At 41.5% G+C, this 25,044-nt stretch overlaps 2 protein-coding genes across 5 annotated transcripts in view; both read left to right on the plus strand.

Annotated features, from left to right (window-relative positions):
• LOC142388376 (cGMP-inhibited 3',5'-cyclic phosphodiesterase 3A-like) overlaps positions 1-6,603 on the plus strand; it is a 68,775-nt gene extending 62,172 nt beyond the window's left edge. For all 3 annotated transcript variants that reach the window (XM_075473544.1, XM_075473542.1, XM_075473543.1), the window contains 2 exons: positions 371-632; positions 1,540-6,603. In XM_075473544.1, the coding sequence (XP_075329659.1) occupies positions 371-632; positions 1,540-1,853 (576 nt within the window). In that variant the 3' untranslated portion in view covers positions 1,854-6,603. The remainder of the gene's footprint in view (positions 1-370; positions 633-1,539) is intronic.
• A 14,770-nt stretch (positions 6,604-21,373) lies between these two features.
• Positions 21,374-25,044, plus strand: part of LOC142388377 (solute carrier organic anion transporter family member 1C1-like) — a 50,227-nt gene continuing 46,556 nt past the window's right edge. For both annotated transcript variants that reach the window (XM_075473547.1, XM_075473548.1), the window contains exon 1: positions 21,374-21,750. The gene's annotated coding sequence lies outside the window, so the exon portion shown is untranslated. The remainder of the gene's footprint in view (positions 21,751-25,044) is intronic.

Raw genomic sequence — 25,044 nt, forward strand, 5'->3', positions numbered from 1 at the left:
CATTGGAGTGGTGGAGTTTACCCACGATTGCCTGAAAAGATTTATTTATTTTATATTCGACATACAGTGTTGTCTTTCCATACTTTCTTCTGTATCACTGACAGAAAATATCTCTATAGGTGATTGCTCAGATGAAATTATGGTCGATGGCCGTGACTTTAACTTTTCACAAACAGAATCCTGCCTGATTTATCCCCAAATTACTTAATGTGTGTAATGGGTGAAACCAGCAGAAATTTGCAATTCATACATTAGACCTAAAGATATGTTAATCAAGGCCATTTTTTTTCTTCCAAGGTAAGAGGTTGTCTCTCATTAAACTCCCTTACTACATGAGGCCTCTCACATATGCATAATGTTTTGTTCCCAGGGTGATGAAGAAGCAAACCTGGGCCTTCCCATCAGTCCATTCATGGACCGGTCCGCGCCACAACTCGCAAAACTGCAGGAGTCTTTTATCACTCACATAGTGGGACCACTGTGCTCTTCCTACGACTCTGCTGCTCTCATGCCAGGACGCTGGGTTGAAACGTCAGAGGGAGAAATGGAACCAGAAGTGGGGAAGGAAGGACAAGATACAGAAGAGGAGGACACAGCAGATGAGGAGGCATCGACGGGCTCTGACACCTCCCGTATGTCAGACTCTAAACTGCCTCCTTTTTTTGAAGGAAATATATCACTTACGTTTTATGGAGCCTTTCATAATAATAACCGCCTCAGTGACATCTTAGATTACTGTCCTGTTGTCTGATGGGGGGATATCATTTCCAAGAAAAAGATTTTAAGAGTTGCTGATGTATAAATATTTTATTTAACATAATGTATTTGATGTTTCTTTAATAGGTTTTTCTTTTCGCTTCATTTATTGAAAGTCCTTTTTGCCACTGAGCTTACCTCGAGCAAGAGATTAACATCATTAAAAAAAGAAAAAAAGCACTGTTTTATTACAAACTAAACATAATTAATTAATTGCCCCTCTAAACAAAGAGTTTATGTTTGGGAGATGTCTTCACTTCCTCGTTACAACTCCTCCTCATACTGAAACAACCATGTTGGTCTATTGTATTTTGAAGCAGAATAGCTGATAGGTTGCTTGACTTATGTATGAATTAAATGAGCGTTAATTCAAAAGAGGCGATCCCGTCTCCAACTGAGCATTTCAACATAAAAAAGGCACATTTTGGTCCGCCCATTAAAATTTTTTCAGGTGCTTAAAATCATTGATAGAAGCACCCACTAACCCAGCCTACACAGGCATATAACTTCCTATGAAAACAAACCTTGTTGAGGTTTTCTCATATGTTATACATATATATTTATTAATTAATGAGCTTTAGATGGGCATTTTTAAACTCTTGATGAGCTTGATGAGCTCTTTGCCCACCCCCTGCCCCTCTGCTATGTTTTGCATACAAGTGTATTAAAATCTTTCATGTAACTCTGAAGCAAACAAGAATGCATCCCAAAATGTCAAACTTTTCTTTTAAAATCTGCTTCCTTCCCAGAAGCTTGTGTAACCGTTTGCTCTTTTTCTCACAGAACAAGAAGAAACCAAAAAGGCACACCGGAGGAAAGTGTTTTGCCAGATCATGCAGCATCTTTTGGAAAACCATGAAATGTGGAAATGTTTGATTGCTGCGGAAGCCCCGGAGGAGGCCCAGGAAGAGAAGCCCAACTGCATCGGCAGCCCAGCCGATCCAATCACGGCAATTCGCGAGGAGGAGGAGGAGCAGGCAAGCAAAGAGGAGGAATCAACTGATGACCTTGATGAAAGGGAAGAAGCGTTGCCTATGGAGGAGGGAATCCCTCCACAATCAGAGACTTCAGGAGAAAATGAGCAAGAACCAGAGTGAGATTCTGAATTTCAAACTCCTCTTAAACCAGGAATTTGAACATTGTTTAAAAAATGTTTGTTTCTTTCCTAACTAAACTCTTGATTATGGTAGCCAGCACATCACTTTGACACAACACTGTAGAAGATGTTTTTGGTAAAATGTGCCTAACAAAAACAGGACTGAGGACCGGGATGACGCATTAACCAGTGCGTCTGACATGGAGAGATATGTGACATAAGCAAAAGAAGAAGAAGTGACTAAAGAAGAAAAAGAAAAAGTTGATGAATATAGGACATGGACTGTGTTTGTTTTAACTGAAGTGTTTGTTTTTGTGTGGATCTGGCACCCTGCCTGTACCCAGACTGCCCATCCTGCACTATGGGCTAACCACACTCATTCACAGATTCGCTGGACCAGTCACTCACGTTCTGTCACAGCTCGCCGCTGTCCTTGCTGCTCTCAAGCATCAACACTCTGTGGAGCCACCCAGCTGGTCAAGGATGTGCAACAAGCCCCTTCTTGAGGACAATGGGATGAAAGCCAGGGAAAAAGCTGTGTCCACAAAGGCTCGGCCGTGTAGATTATATAAGAGGATGGAAGATAGAGGCAGTAGTAGTGCACTGTGTGTACATACACCCACTCAACCAACACAATGCAGCGCTACAGCAGAAACTCAGTCCACACTCTAAACAGTTTATCAAACAACCCTGTTGCTCAAAAACCTTCTCATTCAAGGAGAAAACATACAAAACAATATTTTGCCCATGTCAAACAAGTTGGCAGATCTTTTCTCCCTGTCTCTTGTTACTCAGTCAGCACGGCACACCTACATTTTTCCAGGCTACACAGCTCAGGAAAGCAGAAATCTGTAGCAAAACAGAAACACACAAAGGACTTCCAGTGTCCTTGTGCATTTGCTTGTCACTTCTATTGCTTTACTTTCTTTGCTTTAATAAGGCAATATGCTCGATCAAGAAAATTATATTTTTCTCCACATTTCTTATTTGTATTATCCCAACAGTTAATATAGTCAGCAATGAAGCAAAATGTTTTTCTTTCCATTTAATTCAAAATGTGGTATTTAGGTCAAACGCATCAGAATGCAAAATAATCCACTATAGTGGGCCAGGCCTCAGCTGAGTCATAACTCCATATCACCTGAGAAAATTTATATCAATAAGACCTTACCACCCCCAGAGCCTGTTGACATCCCCCAGATGCCACCAAGAAACCATGTGGACGTCACAGTCAGAGCAAAGTGAGTCCGATTTTTATTCTAACCACAAAATGAAAATGTAGAAACAATAACATAAAAATGTAGGATTTATGTGATGCTGCATTCATAGTCTGCTCATAGTCAGTTCTCAATGATAGGCAACAGAAAAAGGTGAATGAGTTGTGCAAACACTTCACGTAAAAAACAGTCAGAGAGGGAAAGGTGATAATAGCTTTGTCAAAAGCTGCCACTGGCGCTCTCACTCTGCGTGATTTGGCAAAAAGTCCAGTTAAGTAGGGGCAGTTCCAAGAAATCATTTCTGATAACAGAGCGCTCTCCTTTGATGTCGTCAGAGATTCAGATTGGTGCTGATGGAGGACAGTTTGAACAAGGAGAACAATCTTAGTAATGAGGCTTAGAAATGAGAGTCTTTTAGCTTTCAATGTAGCTGCTTCTGAAAGGTACGAGGGGTCTCAGAGCTCTCTAACAACGCAGCAGATTCTTCCAGATGTAACTCTTTGAAGATTAGCCAGTTTGGTAGAAATCATAATCATGTGATGATCTGTTTCCCACGATGCAAAACGTATTAGGAGACAGACATTACACCATATTTGATGTTACATCAGAAAAGCAACAGGGACCCAATGTGATTTAAATTTATTAATGTACAGTTACTCTCTGCACTTTTTATAGTAACTGCCTGAGACCTGAAGCTGGCTGTTGAGAAGACTTAGATAGGCAAAGCAAAGTAGGGTGTAGTTATACAAGCATGGGTATGGATGTCTAAAGCAATTAAATTGCATCGATGTATGATTCAGCTCTGTAGCAGGCAGGGAATTTTAAACAACATGCTTGTAAATCCTTCAAAGATTAGCTGAGATGCAAGATGAGCCAAAATGACCACAAGTATTGACAATTTTAAGCCATGCAAGTCACAAGTCACAGGTGGGTTGATGGGTGACAATTGATAACTCCAGTGAGTAACTTTCGCACAAACTCACACACATACAGATAAAGCAACATGATATAGGCATACAAGCGTCCACTAAGCGAAAAAGCAGAACGTGTTCACATGAGCTGGATGAAATCAGGCTAGTGAATCTATTTAAACAAGCACGTTTGCTTATACAGTACTTATTGGTGGGACTTGCCTTGTTGTGACCCAATTTCTTCACTCAATTACAGTTTGCTAATACTGTTGTAATACTGTATAAATCCTCATCTGTATCAATTACACTGCTATCAAAATGCCCATTGTGCAAAGGACGGCTAAACTGTGCAGCATAGTAATACCTTTGGGACTTATTGCCTTTACTGATGCAGTAGTTCAGCTTGTTTGTAATAATATGAAATAGGAAGCTTCCGTGAACTTCATGTTTCACTTTTACTTTCAAGCATTTGGGTGTTTCCTTTTTTTTTTTTTTACGATAGCTATTACATACATTCAAAGAAGGCACTGCTTTTGAAAAACTCAACAGGGTATTAATTTACAGACTTTAAGCCAGTATAAAACACAGGCAAAAGCAAAGAGCATTAACGTCAATCGTACAAGAAGTCTTGGACAAATGTAGTCTAGCGTAAAAGATCTCATTGCGGACCAAATTAAACGAAAGGCTAAAGTTAAATGTGACCCTCTGTCACAAAGTGTGCATATGCAGCAAGACACATTTGGATTTTACGTCCCCTCCTGGACCCGATCGTCTTCCAGTGGCCTCACCTTCCATTTGCTTGTCATGCTAAGTCTGCAGATAGCAAATAAAAATGCTCCCACTGATATAACCAGCTGTGGGTTGGGGTATCGACTGGTGTCAGTGGTTTGGGCATATTTGAACCCCTGTACAGCAAGGTAGCTTTAGAACATAAGTTATTTTAAAAATAATCAAATCACTGAAAAAATAAAAAGAATTTGAGTATACAAGCTTGAGCTCCACTCACTGTAAATAACCCAGGCACTATACATTATATCATTACCTCAATTGCGACTAATGGAATTCCAATGAATTTTTCATGTCTCACACTTGGACTAACTCATACTCGTCAGCATTGTTTGGGCAACTTTCCTAGACTCCCTCCACATCATTTGCTTGAATTTTACATGATCTAACAGTTCAAAGCTCATTTGGGATTAAATCAGTCAAAAGAGACTCTTCTCTTTTCTCTCAGCGCAGCCTCTAACTGTCTACACTGCTGTGCAACAATCAAAGAGACTTGAAGAAATCAAAGCTGTGATCTAATTTGGGGTGACTATTTTCATTGCAAGCAACCCAAAACATGAACGCGTGCCAGGCCAAAGATATCCTCGCCTTTGAATATGCGTCTCCGGATCGTTGCCTTGCAGGTTCTGTGTCTGTTTGGAGAATTGTTTGTGCACATCCTCAAAAATCAATACTTCTCATTCACAATAAGCATCATGCAGGTGATCACGAGGGGAAGTGTAAGCAGATGTCTCGGGTCACAACGTCAGCAGAAGTTTAAAAAAAAATGGCGGGAAGTTTTTAAGCTAAAGTCACAGAACACTTAATCATCCACATGTTTATGATGTGTCATTTCTGCTGCATGTTGATTCATATACTTTACATACTGTTTTAGGACCCATCGACGATACTGCTGTTCCTTTTTCCTGCTGTAATCCTTCAACCATCAACCAAATGCTAATTTTCTTTATTGTCACAACGTTTATTGTTTACATCCTGCAGATCCGTAAGCTCTCCAAGGCTGTAGCTCCTCGTGGAATAGCCAACGCATTGACTATTATGCCAATATGCGGCTGATTATTTGTGTTATGTGTGGCTGGAAGAAAAAACATGTAACGTACATTTCAAGGCCTGGACGTGTGTAACTTTTTAGAAGGTTTTGGGAAAAATGGAGGAGAGAGATTTACTGGTCAATTTTCTTACTTTTTCTTTATTTTATTTTCTAGCTTTCAAGTATTTTTGTAGTCTTATAGCAAATTTTGTGTTCTTGACATGGTTGCTTTCATTCAGAAAAGTTTGGATTTTTTTTTACAGGCAGCAAATGAATCAGCAGACTTTTGGAAACTCAAGCTACATTTTATATTTGCTGGAATGTTTTAAAAGCTTTGTGCAAATTCATTAATTTGGCTAAGAAATGAATGCGGGATGAAGCAGTGCTTGACATGTCCACTCGTTCACTACTAGCTGTAGACCACCATACAGTGAATCAGTCCTTTCACAGTGCTGTTTGAATTTTTAACTACAAGTCTTCAAATCCCATATGGTGTACTGCAAACTTACTACATGCTGCACAAAAAGCAGTAGCAGAAGCCGTAGCTACACTATCTTTCGACGGGGACCATCGTGCATTGAGTCTGCAGTGCTAACATGAGCGACTGCTAATCTTTTTCTGTCTAGATTCTCAGTCATCCAGATCACGGTCATCCTAAAAACCCTGAAATAAAGGCAACTGGACTTCTTTTGGACCTTAAAGGATAAGACCGGTTTTTTGACATTGGGCCCTTGATTTCACATTATAGCATGATGTTCTACTCACCCCTGCTTGTTGTTTGTCATTTGGAGCTGTTCCGAAGATATTCGCGAGGCGTCTGGCTGCTCTCTTGAGATATTCGGCCATGAAACGGTTTCCTATGGGCAAGCTCATACAGGCACAAACTATGCTGTTTATAATTTATTAATTACTCTACACTAGCACTGATAACGTGGAGGTGCGTCGCTTACTTAAAAAAATCCGGGTTATTGTAATTTTGATTTTTTTGTCGTAAAGTGGGTGTTACTGACGTCATCGTCGTGCTACTGCCACAGGCAGCCCACAGACCTGCTGCCTGTTTATTCATTCGGCTAAAATTCAAAATTAGTAACCCGGATTTTTTTAAGTAAGCGACGCACCTCCACGTTATCAGTGCTGGTGTAGAGTAATTAATAAATTATAAACAGCATAGTTTGTGCCTGTATAAACTTGCCCATAGGAAACCGTTTCATGGCCGAATATCTCAAGAGAGCAGCCAGACGCCTCGCGAATATCTTCGGAACAGCTCCAAATGTTCAACAACAAGCAGGGGTGAGTAGAACATCATGTTATAATGTGAAATCAAGGGCCCAATGTCAAAAAACCGGTCTTATCCTTTAACAACCCACAAAGCGGGAGCGGCCTTTACTCATTATAAGCCGAAACACCCCAACCAACTAGTTTAGAACTAAGGAAGCCTTTTGGATGAGAAGTGAACTGCTTTAAGAATCAAGAAGAAGAAAACATTATTCAAGCCTCGTAAGACTGCTTAGTGCAGGCAGTGCTTAATTGGGATTTTCTAACCCCGTAGAGATTGCTTGGTGAGAAAATGATACTCCGGCGACGTTTCAACCATGAAGATACCAGTCTTTTTTAACGAGAGCGCACAGATGTGTGAAATAAAGTTTGAAGTCGGTGTTGTGGATTAAGATGCCAATTACAATATTTTAAAAAGCTCTTCTTTAAAAAGAGCAATCTCGTGCCTGTGCACCAATCCTGCTGGCATATATTTCTGCAACACATAACTGTAGATATCTGGCATACAATTATAAAATTGATTAGAATTGGGATCTCTGTTCTCTAGTGAGTTCTCCATAAAGTGAACACGATAGGAAGAGTTTGTGGGAACGAGTGGACAAACCAAACACACACCCCGCGTTCACAGGTAGAAATGAAAACTTATTCAAGTAATGAACACCATTTGATGTTGGGACCTAATTACACACCCTCATTAAGAAAACTCAACTGCGTTGTTAGCGAGGTCATTTCTTTGATATAAAGTACACAGATGCACACAAATTTTCAGTAAATGGAACCCTAACGTTGATGGGAAACCACTGACATGGTCTTCAAAGTTCAACAACTTCTCCTGAGAGGCTGAGCTAATTTTTACAGTCCAAATATTTTTTTAAAGAGAGACACCAGACGCAAAACATTCTCTTTATACTTTCATAATATTTGTAAAAGTTGAAAATAGATGATAATAAAAGTACTCATATTGATTTAAAAGTTTGACCTTTTGCCTGTCATGTCTCACCTTAAAATTCGAAACGGAGGAAGAGATTGATTAAATATTCAAACGTTAACCTCTAAGTTCTTGAGGTCAGTTTTCTTTTCTCTGTTTTGGACATGATGCCGAGCCTGTCATTGGTTGGCGGTCACGTGACATTCTTAACTTTGCTTTTCAGTGGTTCACAATACGTTAAAAGCCTGGCGAGAAAACAAGAACAAGAAAAACTATTTCATTATATCAAAGTTAGTATGAATGCCGTCTCTTAAGTAATGAGAAGAAGGGGATTGTTGCACGCTGGAATAACTTGTGCAAACCAAAGAAACTTTTTCAACTTTACAGTTTTTGGTGATTTGCACAGAAATGAGCCCTAAACGGAGCAAGTTTTTGTTGTTTGTTTCTTTTTGTCAGTGTTATTCAGAACCTTGCAAAGATTTCTGGATAGATCTTGTTCTCGTGTGAAAATAAGGCAGAATAAAACAAATGAAAGCTCGTCCGCGCTCATTGAACGGACTGCAGCTCACAGTGTTGTCCACGTCTTTACTGTTTGTTATTCTTTCACTGCCATGTCAGCGGGCACCGGAGGAAGCGTAATGTAACTCACCAACTGTTTTGATCTCAGATTCAAGCCCTTGTAAACCAAAAACATTTGTATTTTGTATTGCTTGCTGTTCCAGCCCATTCAGAACGGGCCTATGCTCCTGTGCCATACCATTTTCCACACATACGTATGTGGACATTGTCTAAATGCTTTGCTCTTCTGCTTTCCTCGTTTGTCACAAAAGAAAAAAACCAAAACAAGTTTTCCTTTTCCACCACCTTTAAAGCAAGACTAACAAGGCTGGTATGTTTTTATCCACAGTTGCAGGCGCTTCACAGACTCAATTATTTTCTTCTCTCCAGTATCTTGCACTTAACATTATGTAGCAATACCTACAGGATGGGGAAATTGTGTGACTCACCAGTATTTAAGTGGAATATGACATTTTATTTCTAGATATTGTTTGACTTTGTATAAAAAAATATATATATACTGTACAGATTCAAAAGTACATAATGACAAAAAAATTTTAGAAAAATATTTATTTTTACTGTTTTGTAATTTAGACACAATACTGTAGCTCCTCTATTGCCAGACTTACTGGAAGTGCCTCTCGATAATGTATTACAAAGTAACTATACAATATACTGGGATTATTAGAACCTGTCACTAGCAAAGCATTGTTGATGTCGTATTGTGACTATTGTTGAATAATAAGATTTATAAATGCTGCCTGTGTCTCTCGTGTTCTTTGGTCACCCCCCCCCCCACGTGCTTCTTTTTTTACGTCACGTTTGCACGATTTCAGAGTTCAAACAATGAAATAACGCCGTGAAGCACCGTCATCGCTTCAAGACAAGCGTTCCAGTCGCACGCTCCTCATCTGTTCTCGGCGAGTGGTCGGTAGCACTTACACGAAGCACCATTCTGTTGCTCTGTTCATAGTAAACATGACATAACACAGCCAAATCTACCCAAGACACAGTAAAGCTTTTAAGTTTCTGCAATCTTTTCCATTTTCTACATTCTGTTTGAATCTGACGGAGCATCATTTGGATTTTACAATAGTCTTAAAAGTAAATAAAGAAAAGCCAATAAAAACACGTCAGATGGAATCTAACACTTGGGACATTGATTGTGTCAGCAGCAACATTAGACCTCTTGTAAAAGTTCATACCTGCTCACACAAGTGAAGAGTCTTGAAGAGCAAGACAAAGGAGCTCTTGTTTAGGCTTCTTTTTGTTTATTACATTAAATCATAAGCTCGTCTCATTTGTCTAATTTATGCCTCCACGTCCTTTCTCTCCTCTGTCCTCCAGCCTGTGACCCAGATATCAATCTCGGCAAAACCTTTTGAAGGGTGTCTCAATTCCTTTAATTCAACTGAAGGAGACAGAGGAACTCAGAGAGAACAAACATACTGTAAGAGACAGGTTTAAAGCTGCGGTCGCCAACTTTTTTTTAGTCATATTAGCTTGAACTGTCATGGGATTCTGGAAGTAGAATATTAAATAGGCTGTTTAGGAAAAATAACGAATTCTGTAGCTCCCTCTGAAGCCTGTAATCATGCTTGCAAAAACCGAGCGCTCCCGGCTGTTTTTAACCAATCAAGTTAGGGTGGAGGAATCCTACCTGTCAATCACAGCTTGTGCACACGCTGCTGAGCGTGAGTCTGCCCCAGCTTGTGTGGGCTCACACTGGTGTGAACTCACGTGCACAACCTCGTCCACAGAGGGGGAGGGGTTGGGGGGGGATTCGGAGCTTGTTAAGAGGTTGGGGGAGGGACCTGAAAGTTGTATCAGTTCGAATCTTCCGACTTTAGGGCGTATTCACACCTACCTCGTTTGGTCCGGACCAAACGACCAAACGGACCAGATTTTCGTTGGTTCGGACCTTTTGGGATGGTCTGAATACAAACCACCGAACTCTGGTCCGGACCAAACAAGCGGACCGAGACCGAGCTGAAAGGTCGGACTCGGTCCGGATCAAACGAACCCTGGTGCGGATCTTTTGGAGGTGTGAAAGCAGACCGGACCTAATCCCAGACTTTTTGCTTTTTTGTACCTCGGGAGCATCCGTCGTTTGTCTGCTGCTAGGTAACAGAGCGTCGTTCTTCTAATTACTAGACCGGCTGTGGTAAAGCTAACGAAAGACCGAATCAGCGTTCTCCTCCGTAGCCGCCTTGCCCTTTGTCGTCGTTGTTGATAAATTACTTGTACAGCAGCATAGTAATTACACAGTTGTGAAAATAGCAAAACGTTGAAAAACGTTGATTATATTAAAAGCAATAACGGCACGGAAAGCGTCCATGAATACATTCACTTTTGAACTTAGCACTTTGTGTTGCGCGTGTCGATTCTGACCAATAGCCGAACGACTTCAGGGCGCGTGGCTTTGTTGACATATTTTGGTCCGTTTAATGAAATGTACAGTCTGAAAGCAAACCGCACCAAAATGAAAAAAAAAGGTTCGGACCAAAGCAAGTGAACTATCGGACTTTCCTGGTCTGAATACGCCCTTAGACTCGCAATTTTGAAAACCTGCCGACTGCAGCTTTAAGGCCCATCTGACAAAGATAATGCAACAAAGCTGTACACAGCAGCAAAACAGTGGTTAGAGAATACAGTTTTATCATGTCATTTTTAATTGATGTCAGTTTAAAATGATGACTGAAGCCAAGATGTGTCTGTTACCTCGCCTCCTCTCTCCTCATGTTTGTTTTTGCCTCTTCAGCTCGCATCTGTGATGGGTGGGAGAAGAGGAGAAGAGAGGTTTCAATGGTGCTCACTTTGGGAGATGGGAAAAGTAGTCGCTTAGCTCAAGCGTAGAGGAAAGTGTTGATGACAGGTTGTACACGACAAAGTCAATACACTTGAGATTCAAGATCAAAATCAATCTTCATTCAAATGAATTTCACATTTTTTACCAAATCTTCTAACATACGGAACAAAAAAGAGCTGTTTTAGTGCTGATCTAAGGCACAATAGAAGAATTAATCGTTTTTCTGTTTCCTGATTTTGGATTACAGTTTATAAAAAAGGGAAGATGGATTCTTTATCCCTAACCATGTCTCAAGTGATATCGCTCATGGCCAAAAAAGGCTTTAAACTGATTTTCTACACATAGAACAGCAGTCAACCTTCAACACATCTACTCGGTCAGAATGAATGGATCCAAATGTTGTTCTTAAAAAACGAAACAAAAACATGATTCCTTATCATTGAGGCGCAATGCTGGAGAACATGTGAATGACTTCCCAGCTACAGAAGCTATAGTGCCTCCATTAAAACAAAATAAACTCATATAAAGCAATGAACAAAACATGAAGGCTGTTTCTACTTAAAATCCAGGCCATACTATATTTTTTTCCAGTTAATTGAGACTAATGTTGGCTTGCTATTAATCCCCTCAACGTCTTCCTCTGCCATTTTAAAGACATTTTACGTAAATGCATAATCATTTTAGTGCACAGTGTCTCCTCCCATCTGTGCTGCACAACACCTGAGCTTCCCCCATGAGTCCAACGCAAATTTTTCTTTTCTTTTTGGAAGCAAATAATGGCACAGCTGGCTCTTAAAAGAGGGGAAACTCCCATAAATACATGTGCATCAATCTGCCCCTTTATCCCTGTCAAGTTGTGGGCAACTTTATGAAGCTGATGGCTCTGAATGGAAGAGGAGGACGAAGGAATTACATACCATAATCTACTGAATCAAAGGGTTTTTATCTGTGTGCACATAGTCTCCAGGATCTCCTTGTTTTTATTGAGTGCGTTTTTAAACTTAAAATATTAATGCAATTAAGCTCCCTCCAGATTTTGGTAAAGTTTTTCTTTATTGATTCAAATGTTGAGGAGCTAATAAATTGAGTGCATGTTCATTCTAGTGCAGATCAAAGGAAATCCTTTTGGTAATCTTGTTTTCATTGAAGTCGCCCTTTCTTTGAAGCGCTCCATGTCTGGTTTTTGCGTCAGCCTTATTTACCACTGAGGGCATTAAATATTATAAGACATCCTTTTCATCCATCAACTGAGTGAACTAATAATATAGCAGAAACCAGCCCTGGATTCATGCGTTAACAAATATTCTGCCCTTGATCTTTAAGTTATTTTAAGTTTTAGTGACGTGGTTCATGTGGGAGCCAGAGGGCCTTCCCATTTCCCTGTGTGTATCATTCATTATTCTGCAAAGACCACTTGAATACACTCCAGGGTCACTTTCTTTTTTCTTCATGTCTTCCTCACTTTAACCATGGTTATGTCTCCACAACTATGTCAAACATTCACTTTCTTCCCCTTCTTGTATTTCTCCCTCCCCATAATCCATGACCTTTAACTTTAACCCCTGTGGCTCATGACCGTAGGGGGTTAAAATTGGCTTAGTATGAGATCACGTGGAATAAGAGAAGGCACCATCACCCACCCAACACTGTCAGTCATACCAGTCACAGCATGACCAATGCAGACGTTCCTTCTGCCGTCTTAAAATAATCTTGGAGGTGATTTCTTCACTTTCTTCCTTTTCTCCCCTCAGTGTTCATGTTGTTATGTATGCTTATCTCTCTCCCTTTCTTTGCCTTCTTTCTAGGTGCTACCTGAATGATGATACACCTGCGCAGTCAAGCCCTGCTGCAGATTGGGTTCCCTAAAATTCAAACTGTTCTATGACCTTCAAGAGCCCACAATAAGAGGAGTACGAGTGAAGGATTGGCTCTCTCGTTTTCCACTCCTGAGGGGTGTAATACACGCAAGTTCACCACAGCCAGGCTTTTTGTGTGTCTGCTGGTTTGACAAAACCTAAAGAGTACTACAGCCACGGCCATGAACGTTTTAAATTCGCTCAGACTTTCCTGAGCTAACAAAGGCTCTGCACAAGCTTACTTAAAAATGGAGACTTTATGTATCCTTTGATGCTTCTTCCAAACAAAATACAACCTGAGTTCTACAAAGGTCGGGACATGGTGTAGTATGCCATGATGTGTGAATCTCATAAATCATAATTTTATTTACATTAGAACATAGAAAACATATCAAATGTTGAAAATGAGAAATTTTACTATTTCATGGTAAATGTAAGTACCACAACATGTCCCTAAAAAGTGTGGCCATATTTACCAATTTGTAGCACTCTCACTTGTTTTAACAAGTATCTGGGAACTGAGGAGACCAGTTGCTGGATCTTTGGGAGGGGAATGTTCTCGGATTCTTGTCTGAAACAGGACTCCCAGCTCTTCTCTATGAAGCGAAGCTGTTTTAATAGACGCAGCATCTGGCCTAGCATTGTATTTCTGACATATACAAGACCATCCTTGAAAAAGTTGCTCTAAAGCCTGTATGTACAATTCAGCATTGATGGTGACGTGCAAGTTGCAGGTGCAATAAGCACTGATACACCCCCATAGTGAACCATACGGTCCTGCTTCTCTTTTGTCCAGAGGAACATATAAGATTTGGCCCAGAGAGGACGGCAGCATTTCTGGATCATGTTCACATATGATTACTTCTTTGCATGATAGAGTTTTAACCTGCATTTGTGAAAGGCGAGGTGAATTGTGTTCACAGACAATGATTTGTCAAAGTGTTCCTGAGCCCGTGCAGTGATTTACAAAAACAAAACCTGAGGGCCTGAAGATCATAGTATTGATTTTCAAGTTTTGTGCCTTGGACATCAAGATGTTTCCAGATTCTCTGAATCTTTTGATGACACTATGTACTGCAGATGATTCTTAAGCTCATCGATTTGTAGAATCATTTTTTGCTGAGACTCTACCACTATATTTAGTTTTTTTCATGAAAAAGTATGTCTCACTCAACATTTGATATGTTTTCTATCTTCGAGCACAAATAAAACATTGCCTTATGACGTTTGCAAATCATTGCATTTGGTTTTATTCACATTTTACAGCGTCCCGAACTTTTTGGAAATGGGGTCATGCACCTCTTTGTGACCTTTCGTCTATAAGTACAGCAGAGGTTGTACGAATGATCAGGAATGAAGAATCATTTCGGCAATATGATGCTGCAACTAATACAAGAGAGGACTGAAAAGAACCACGTTAATATCTGTCTGCTGTTTATGTCTAGCCTCACAAAACTTTTGGATATTTAACTTCATACCAAAGAAGTGCATTTAGCTGTGAATCTGCCCAATAACGTAGAAACTATTTAAGTCCAGGAACAAATCAAAGGGAAAATAACATTATTAATTGACAATTCTCAAATATATGGATAAATTGATGTTCTGATCTGTGTTTGGTGTCATATCAGCACTACAGAATGGACTTTATAGCAAATCAGGACAAAATATGAAAAATAAAAAAGTATTCCAATTAACCAGCTGAATTCATGGATTTCATGGTAATGCGACACAGAGCCTGCATTTTGATTTACTGTTACTGCAAAGCTTCTTTGGTGACACACGGCACAGCGAAACCGGTTTCGTATCAAAAGCATTCCCTTGTCTGCGACGTTTCTTTTAATTGATTTCTAGCTCAATTAGTCATTTAGTGATTTAGTTTTTTTAAACGATGCAACCTTTACTCGACATCAGTTAAGTGCTTTAAGTGGGGATCTGATCAGCATAGATTCAATGGCTCTGCAAGATAACATTTAAATGTTGTATCAGTCTGTCTGGGATATCATCATCACAAGAATAAATTAAAAAGTACCTCTTTTTACCGACTATTCCAAAACCCTGAACATTAAATGCTCCTTGTCTAGCCAGAAAGCCAATTTTGTGACACTGACTTAAGGCTCAACATACCTCGCTGAGCCATTGGTCTCGCTTTGTCATACAACCCCTGGTCAACCTGAGCGCTCTTGATAAATATCAATGAAAAGTTATGTGGTGGGAGGTCGTGGAAATAGGGTTGGGGTACCCTATACTTTCTTTCACACACAATCTCTTTTGTTTCCACAAAGTATGGGGTTTTTGGTTGGTGCCACAAAATGTCTTTTTTGGATCAACTGGTTAGGTCTTTCGTCCCCTTTTTGTTTGTAGGCGTGAGATTTAGGCCTCGTCTTGTTATGTTTATTTCATTTGTTTGGCACAGTGACTTACTTTACCCCCAATCCTGCCCCATCATTTTTGTGAAAATTTCTTAATTTGAGTCAAATTGCATGCAGATGAATACAAAGGTTCAATAATGTACTCTTTTTGCTTTGAGTTAACTTCAGTGGTTGTCTGTTGCCCTCTGGTTTTCACTCAGGGGATGTAACAGGTGCTCACAAGCAGATGTAAATATTAAAAAAAAACACCACTCTTACCTTTTGGGAACACAGTCATTGAAATATAGTCTAACCACCTTCCAGAGGCAGATGAGTGCCTTCACCAAATAATAAACTGCTTTGCACAATGGCAAGTTTTTTGCCTAATAAGGGGATAACAAGATTTAAACAGTTTCTATTGTGTAAAGACCTTGCCATGTAAAAAAGAGTCATACATTCATACGATGTGAGATGGAGTTGAAGAAAAATATCCCTCTTTGATCTTTGATCATCTCTGATTATGAGTAACAATTCTTGCACATTATGGTACAGCCTTGAAATTTTCAGTGAGAGCTTCATGCAGAAAAGCAAATATCCAGGCCTGTCAAAATGGAATTCAATAATATCTAACTGGGCACCTTTAAAATGTTTATGCAGATGGTTTTCTCAGCCTTTCTTTTTTCACTGGATAGCTTTCATTGTGGGCTACACAGTGGTGTGGTGGTTAGCACCGTCGCCTCACAACAACAAGGTTCCAAGTTCAACTCCCAGCTGGGGCCTTTCTGTGGGGAGTTTGCATGTTCTCCCTGTGTATGTGTGGGTTCTCTCTGGGTACTCCAGCTTCCTCCCACTGTCCAAAAATATGCATGTTAGGTTAATTGGTGTCTCTAAAAGTGTCCTTAGGAGTGAGTGTGTGGTTGTGTGGACCTGGTGTACCCTGCCTCTCGCCCAATGACCACTGGGATAGGATCCAGCCCCCCCGTGACCTGACTGACAGATTCAGCAGTTATGGATGGATGGACGGAGTTTCCATTGCCTCATTTGTATCAACCTCCCATCACTTTACACCTTTCAACACATGCACCTCGTGCTTGGCAACAAAATGCAAATGTCCCATTCAATTACTAAGATGAGGGAAGGACCAAACTGATGAAGAGGCTACGAAAAACACACTGAGCCTTTTTGTGAAGGACTTAGCTTGCTTGTGTTATTTGAAAGAAGCACAGACAACCGTTATTTGGTAAGACAGCAAGCCAGGGAGATTGATTTTGATATTGAAAGCCAAAAGGAAATGGAAGGGCTTAAATTCTCTCTGGAACCTACAGAGTTGACCAGTTGAAGCCACAGTCTGACAGTTGATGATTTTCCCAAGATCTCTTTTGCAGACAGTGTGAGTGCACGTGTTCAATAACAGGCGTAGATCAACAACGCAATACACATTTACCTATTGATAGGCCTGTGAAATGGCTATTCAGAATTTAGATTACAAATGGAAGTGAAGAAATAACATGTTTCTGTTGAAAATTCAACTGAATCAAACAGCTTCCACATTTTAAGGCAGCATCAAAAGTTAAAGCTTTGTGGTTAATGTAGCACCGCCAATCATCAGACTACGCTATCTCTGTTGAATCTGAGTGATTCTATATATCTTCCTCGCAGCCATGAAAAGCTGTTCCCCTGAATAAATCCCCACAGTCATCAGGACAACGTAATGCCAATGTTGCTCACCCTGCGAGCTGAGATAAGAGAGCACAGTGCTTCTACGCAAAGGCTGCATCCGTTGTCACACTGCTGTGAAACAGCCGCACGCACAACCCTCTACAAACATCAGCCGAACATAATCAATACCATGACCTCCTCATTTTGAGACAGGCGTCTGAGGAAAAGTTGCGGAACTGATGTGTAAGGGAAACTAATTTAACTGTTGTCGTGTGATATAAAAAATTTGGTGTAATCCACATCTAATTACATGACGTCAATATATAGACCAAAGCCTTGGGTGCAATACAGAACTCCACAGAGGAATTGCAGCCACAGTTTAAGCTGCTCAGACATCACTGATCCTTTCTGAGTCGTTCTTAATCACACCTACATATGCCAAAGATTGTGTTGTTTAAGAAGGATTTTTAAGAAAAAAAACTTTCACACATTCATTCACACACTTTATCAAGTGTGAAGTTCGATGAGGAGTGTGCCACCTCTGCATTAAACAGCTCTGATTTGGCTTTAAGGTGCTATTCACTGTAGAAATGCAGCTTTATTAGCAGTGTTACTTAAAGCGACCATCCGGGATTTTGGACACAGGACCTCATTTCCAAGTCAGCCAGGGTTTAAGAAATGTGTCCAGGTGGTTTTTTTTCCATTCCATGCAGTCCTTGTGAAATCTTGTGTTCCTGTTGCTAAGCTAGCGCAAGTGAACGGCTATGCTCTAGCCTGCCCCGAAAACACTCTAAACCTATTTATTTAACACTGAAAGCAACTCAATTATCATGGCAGGTTATCGATGCAAATATATGTGTTGATGGGGGCGTTTAGGAAGTTAACCAACCTTGCAATTGTGTTTGATCACCATCAGCAATTCATACTACCTGATTTGAAAGCTTGGCAGCCGCGGAGTGATATTTCTAGCACTAATCTTAAATAAAACTTGCCGGTACCCATCTGTGGGCTTTATTGTTGCAGTTGATATATGCACATTGATGTACCATGTTGCGGTGTCGCTGTTTTTTAATCTACTATTCGATCCGAAAGCAAGCTGTAGAACTAGCCTTGCTAAGCGACGTCTCTTGCGGCTCCCTGTTGATGACAGTGTGGTTACATCACAACTGAAGACAGCGAGGTAAAATTCCGCTGACCCCGAGAAAATAGTCCCTCAACATTCTAAAATCCAGGCAGTGCTAGGTCGGTTTTATTTCAAACCTCATTATATGAAGACAAACATTTACATTCGGAGCCTGGCATAATTACGGTTTTGTTTTGAATGTTGTTTAAACTGGATAAGACTGTTTTTGGGACAGGCTAGAGCATAGCCGTTCACTTTCGCTAGCTTAGCAACAGGGATATGGGATTTCACAAGGACTGCATGGAATGCAAAAAAAACGTTCTGGACACATTTCTTCCACCCTGGCTGACTCGGAAATGAGGTCCTGTGTCCAAAATCCCGGATGGTCACTTTAAATGCATCTCTATATCTCATGTATAGTATGACTACTTATAAGCTGTTTTAATTGTGCCATCAAAAATCCACTAAATTTCCAATCACTTCAGATCAAAACCTGAATGTTGTAATCGCATAACCCTCCAATTTATTGAACCATATGTCAAAGAAAAACATGCCACACTTTAGCTGCTCCTCCTGACACGCTGTTGTTCACTCATTCACAACATCTTCTGTCAAGGACATGCAATAGCTCTTCATTTTAAGTCCTCAGTTACAAAACTGTCAAACTGACCCCTAATAAATACAAAGAACTGCTTTGTGGGCTTTTCAGCAGAGTAAATGCAAAAGGCTCTGTTTGTTTTGTTCTATGAAATGAACGTCTTAAGATAATGTATCGAAAAACGAGGTAACCAGCTCGATAAAAAACATGATCAGCATTACAGTCCCAATTCAATAACAACACTCTTACATGGGTCACACAGCTGATGAACTCTGAGTTGTCTGCAAATTGCCACAAACAGAGGCTGCATTTCAGTGCTCAGAAGTTTTCTAGAGCAGAGCAAGGTTCAGTGTAACAGAAATGTCTCTGCAACCAAAGAGAGCTTCACTTAACAGGTTAGCAGTAAGCGACAGATGGTCAGATCTGACCAAGGGGAGGACAGCGCTTTCCAGAAAATGTGCAAGCTTAAGAGGGCCCACTACCTGTTTAACTGCAACCATTTAGCTGTGGTCCATCCATCTTCTATCCCAACTCAATCATTGGCTGCTGGAGCCAATCCCAGCCATCATTTGGCGAGAAGCACCGTACACCCTGGACAGGTTGCCAGTCCATCACAGGGCCACACAGAGACAAACGACCACACACATGCTCACACTCACACCTAGGGACAATTTAGAGACACCAATTAACCTAACATGCATGCTTTTGGGTGGTGGGAGGAAGCCTGAGTACCCAGACAGAACCCACACATACACAGGGAAAACATGCAACCTCCACACAGAAAGGCCCCAGCTGGGAATTAAACCTGGAACCCTCTTGCTGTGCGGCGACGGTGCTAACCACCACACCACCGTGCAGCCCCTTAACTGCGATCCATCTATTTAAAATCAGCTGTTTCTGAAGATGAGGTTTGAATGAGACATTTAGAAAAACTAAGGTCATCACAGTATGCTTCCCATGTTGTAATGGGCACCATCTGACTGTTGTGAGTGCTAATGCAATCAGAGCGTGGCAGGACAGGTGTTTCGAGAAGGCGGCAGAAATATGCAAGCAGCCACCTTCTGTGTCTACATGCTTATGCAACAGCGATCTGTCCTCCATCAGGAGGAGGCGACACTGCTGACACACTGTAGATCTGTCTGCCTGAAACAGGGTTAAAATGAAGGCACACGTTTTAGGGAACTAAAGTTGATCTTGATGATTGCTGCAGGGTCAACACGTCCGAATTCTGTAGATGGCGATTAATAAAATCGGTTACACCAGCTCAGAGGGCACACACCATTCAACAACTTCTGGCATCAGGGCCCATCATCAGCCTAAGAGAAAAAAATGACTGGAATTCAAATGGACATGAGAAAAACAATTAAACACATACAAAATTCTAATATGTGAGTCACATTTGTAAGAGCAAGACCTCAGACACCACCACAGTAGTAGGTTGTGCTTGTTAAAGATTTGCAGCATTCTTTACATGAGGAGGTCATCATCACAGGCCTGATTGACATCACGTGAAACGTGCCGTGCAGAGTCACAAAATGGTCAACTCGCCGTAGACACCGTGTTTCACTCCAGCAATCCCCTTAAATGACTCTTTGTTTAAGGGCAGACGTAAAACGCTAACCTGACTAAGTCATTTCAAGTAGCTTGGACTTCGTATAGAAAATTGGATTAACGTAATATGGACAAGAAAAGCCCAACCCAAGTATCATATCTTAATAAGAAGTGAGTGATATAACCTCATCATAGAGGCATGTCTCTAAAGATTTTGGAGGGAGAGGATGTTATATAACAGAAACCAGCAAGAGGTAAACAAATGTTTTCAGAGTCTGGGCTGGCATGACATTTATCATTACAGTTTGGGCAGAAATACAAAGACAAATGAACAGGGAAAATATGTCACTGTCTCTTTAAGGACCAAACGCACACATCCACACACAGCAATTTACCCAAATTATCCAAATCATAGGGAATACAGTGTTATACTACAACAAAATGACTGGCCATGGCTCTGATACTAATTTTTTCGAGAATTAGGGGAATACACAACCCCTGCGGTGTTTCCCCCTAGGGAATCAAATGATGTAAACCAAATTAAAGCCCAGGACTCAGCTGTGGCACACACATGCTTTTTAAATGTTCGAATTTAGCTTGAGAGGTGCCTCGTTTGAGAGCGCTCGTGGCTGGTGAGTTACAGCCTAACGTCCGTCACCTCGTAAACACAAGATTAAATGTGGCGAGATTTGAATATTTATTGTGCTGAAATTGGGGACGACAAAGAGAGACAGGGAGACACACACACACACACACACACACACACACACACACACACATGCGCACACTCCCGCACACACACACAGACACAGAGAGAGAGGGAGCTTCAGATTAAGACACCCGCCTCTCTGAAAGCATATTGTGCCGAAGCCTGTGTGTGAGCAGAGTCAGTCCGACGTCTGGAGGCTGTGTGTGGAGTTCTCGCTCACGTGGAAGCGAATCCGACGCACCTCATCTCCGGGCTGCTTTTCAACAACAGGCTCGAGGCGGCGAGGACATGTGTGTCACGGGACGATAAAAAAAAAATAAAATTAAAAAAAAAACTACCGTGTCGTCGCCTGGAAATGAACTCTAATCATACACGTCGGTGACAGAGCATTCAAGACGAGACTCGGCGCTTCTCCCTCTCCCCCAACCACATGAGAAGTTTGACAGGAGCTGGCTGAAGGGAAACTACCCGCGCTTCCGATTGGTCCAGAGATCCGCGAAGCTCGGTCACTTCGACGCTTGTTTTAAAAAGGACGCCAAGGTGAGTGATTTCTGTCTAAGCGCAGCATCACGTTGTTCTTTACAGGGAATCCGAGCTGGATGAATCAGGGCGTCTTAAATTAAAGATGGCAACAGGCTTTTTTTGGTTTTTGTATGACTGCCAGAGGACAGTTTCACTGTCTGATCTTGTCGGACTCATTTAGGATATAAGCACTTTTGCAAGCTATGTGTTCACTTCAAGGTATCTCATTTGACGCCAGCGATCCATCCTCAAAACTCTCTCATCCGGAGTTGTTTTAAGCGGAGAGGTAGGCTACGAGTAAAAAAATATATATATATTAAACTCAATAAGTTCTGAAACATCAGGTGATGTTAAGATGAGTTTTTTTTTTCCCTCCTCAAAGCACCTGCAGGTGATCCGCGCAGAGGAGTTTAACAGCCGCAACCTGCCATTTAAACAGCAGGGAGCGTTTCCTTCATAACTCGCCTACTCCCAGATCATCCAAAAATTTTATAAAAAATTCTATTTTATTTTCCAGATTTTGGTCCGCCTCTCCCCCCGTACACACCAGTTGTATTCTCGAGTCGTTGCGTTTCCTTTATTTGCAAACCAAGCTGCTGGAGCTCCGATTGAGGTCTTCCCGCAGCAGCAAATAACGGCACGATTGAGGTCTTATTTTTTGGACCACATTGCAGTAACACGGTCGTGTCAATGTGTTGTCTGAGTTCCGGTGGCGCCTCTATCTTCATATCACCAGAAGAGGTGGTGGAGATGGTGCAGACAGGATGGTGGTTAAGAGATGTTTATTAAAGTTAAACTGTTTCGTCTCTGTCATTTTTCAAATTTATCAGATAGCCTACCATTAAAAAAAAAAAAAAAAAACATTTTTAAAGGCATTATACCAACCATCAACTAATTGGAAAGATGCTTAGACTTCAGCAAGATGATGTGGAAGGTTGCATCCATTCAGGGCCGTTTCTAGCTTTGTGGGGGCCCTAACCAAGATGCTCTTTGGGGCCCCTAGTTTGTCAAACTACAATGAAGGGATTCCTAACCCTTTAGATCAGGGCTATTTAATTACAAATTCAGTTGGGCCAGATTTTAAAACCGAGACCTTAAGCTGGGCCGGACATTTTCAGTGGTCAGTAGGCTAAGGAGGAGGTAATGACAAATTTCAAACCAACACAAATATAATGAAATAACATGTGAGGTTTATTCATCATTTCCCCTTTTCGTATTTTTGTAAAACACAGCCACTTCAAAAAGTGCATAAAAACACATTTCAAAACTTTTAAATGAATTGAGGTAGTCGCAATACTCTCACTTCTGAAATAACCCGGACATTAAAACAAAAAGTGCACATCAACGATGATGAAATAGTTTTCCCTTTTGGAATGAAATAAACATATCTGACATAAGAACATCAAAAAGTGCATTAAAACTTTTCTAACTAAATAGAACCTGAGGTAACAGCGATGCTATTTTTCACTTTAAAATACTAAAGAGAATATTTTGGTCACAAAATGTTGTCTCCCTTTTTAAATGAAATCAAAGTAACATCCTGGTCATATCTGACCAAAAAGGTGAGTTTAACTAAAAAAAAAAAAACGTGTGGAGTTGGTGGTAAAATAAAACGGTATCTGTCCGCCCAGGCAGGGTTAAAACGAAGGTTTTCATCGTCAATTTTTCGTTTGAGGGTTGAGAGAGATGTACTTTTTCAGTTGGAATTGAGCTGCTAACTTGGTTCTTTCAGTAACTTTCAGAACAACGTGCTGCCTTGTGGGTTGGTTGTGCGTTGCTAGGTTACGTGGAGTGTTGCATTCACTCTCTGATCTAATGTAGGAATTTTGATCTCATTTTCGCGAACTGTGTTTTTCATGGTTTTTCTCTGCTTTTTTGGCTGAACCACAAGTTGGGCCACTCAGGTATTGCTTCTGGGCCGCATGTGGCCCACGGGCCGCCATTTGAATTGCCATGCTTCAGATGGGACACTAAGATCTATTACACTGTGTGAGCAAAACAGGCTACAGTTAAAATTAAACATCTTAAGTTGAACCACTCAGGCAAGTTAAACTAATAAAAAACTATGATACAAAGAAAACAACAATTAATCAATAAAACAGATTTTGACTGTTTTTAAAAAATATTAAACATTGTAATGTACAGAGTTCCTTTAAAGATTGTCCCCAATTACAAAGTTGTCACTTTTAAGAAGTTTCTGCATTGATTTACACATTGTAGTCCATCCATCCATCCATTATCTTCCGCTGGTCCGGGGATCGGGTCGCGGGGGCAGCAGCTTTAGCAGAGAGACCCAGACGTCGCTGTCCCCGGCCACTTCCTCCAGCTCTTCTGGGGGGACCCCGAGGCGTTCCCAGGCCAGCCGAGAAACATAGTCTCTCCAATGTGTCCTGGGTCTTCCCCGGGGCCTCCTCCCAGTGGGACGGGCCCGGAACACCTCACCGGGGAGGCGTCCAGGAGGCATTCTCACCAGATGCCCGAGCCACCTCATCTGACTCCTCTCGATGCGGAGGAGCAGCGGTTCTACTCCGAGCCCCTCCCGGATGACCGAGCTTCTCACCCTATCTCTAAGGGAGAGCCCAGACACCCTGCGGAGGAAACTCATTTCGGCCCCTTGTATTCGCGATCTCGTTCTTTCGGTCACTACCCACAGCTCGTGACCATAGGTGAGGGTAGGAACATAGATTGACCGGTAAATCGAGAGCTTCGCCTTCTGGCTCAGCTCCTTCTTCATCACGACGGGCCGGTGCAGAGCCCGCATCACTGCAGACGCCGCACTGATCCGTCTGTCATTCTCCTGCTCCATTCGTCCCTCACTCGTGAACAAGACCCCGAGATACTTGAACTCCTCCACTTGGGGAAGGATCTCATTCCCGACCCGGAGAGAGCATTCCACCCTTTTCCGGCTGAAGACCATGGTCTCGGATTTGGAGGTGCTGATTCTCATTCCAGCCGCTTCACACTCGGCTGCGAACCGCTCCAGTGAGAGCTGAAGGTCACGGCCCGACGACGCCAACAGAACCACATCGTCCGCAAAAAGCAGAGACCCGATTCTGAGGTCGCCAAACCGGACCCCCTCAACGCCCTGGCTGCGCCTAGAAATTCTGTCCATAAAAACTATGAACAGAATCAGTGACAAAGGGCAGCCCTGACGGAGTCCAACCCTCACAGGAGACATGTCCGACTTACTGTCGGCAATGCGGACCAAACTCTGACACCGGTCATACAGAGACCGAACAGCCCATATCAAGGAGTCCGGCACTCCATACTCCCGGAGCACCCCCCACAAGAATCCCCGAGGGACACGGTCGA

This window comes from Odontesthes bonariensis, chromosome 9, assembly GCF_027942865.1.
Source record: "Odontesthes bonariensis isolate fOdoBon6 chromosome 9, fOdoBon6.hap1, whole genome shotgun sequence".
Classification (NCBI taxonomy): Eukaryota; Metazoa; Chordata; class Actinopteri; order Atheriniformes; family Atherinopsidae; genus Odontesthes; species Odontesthes bonariensis.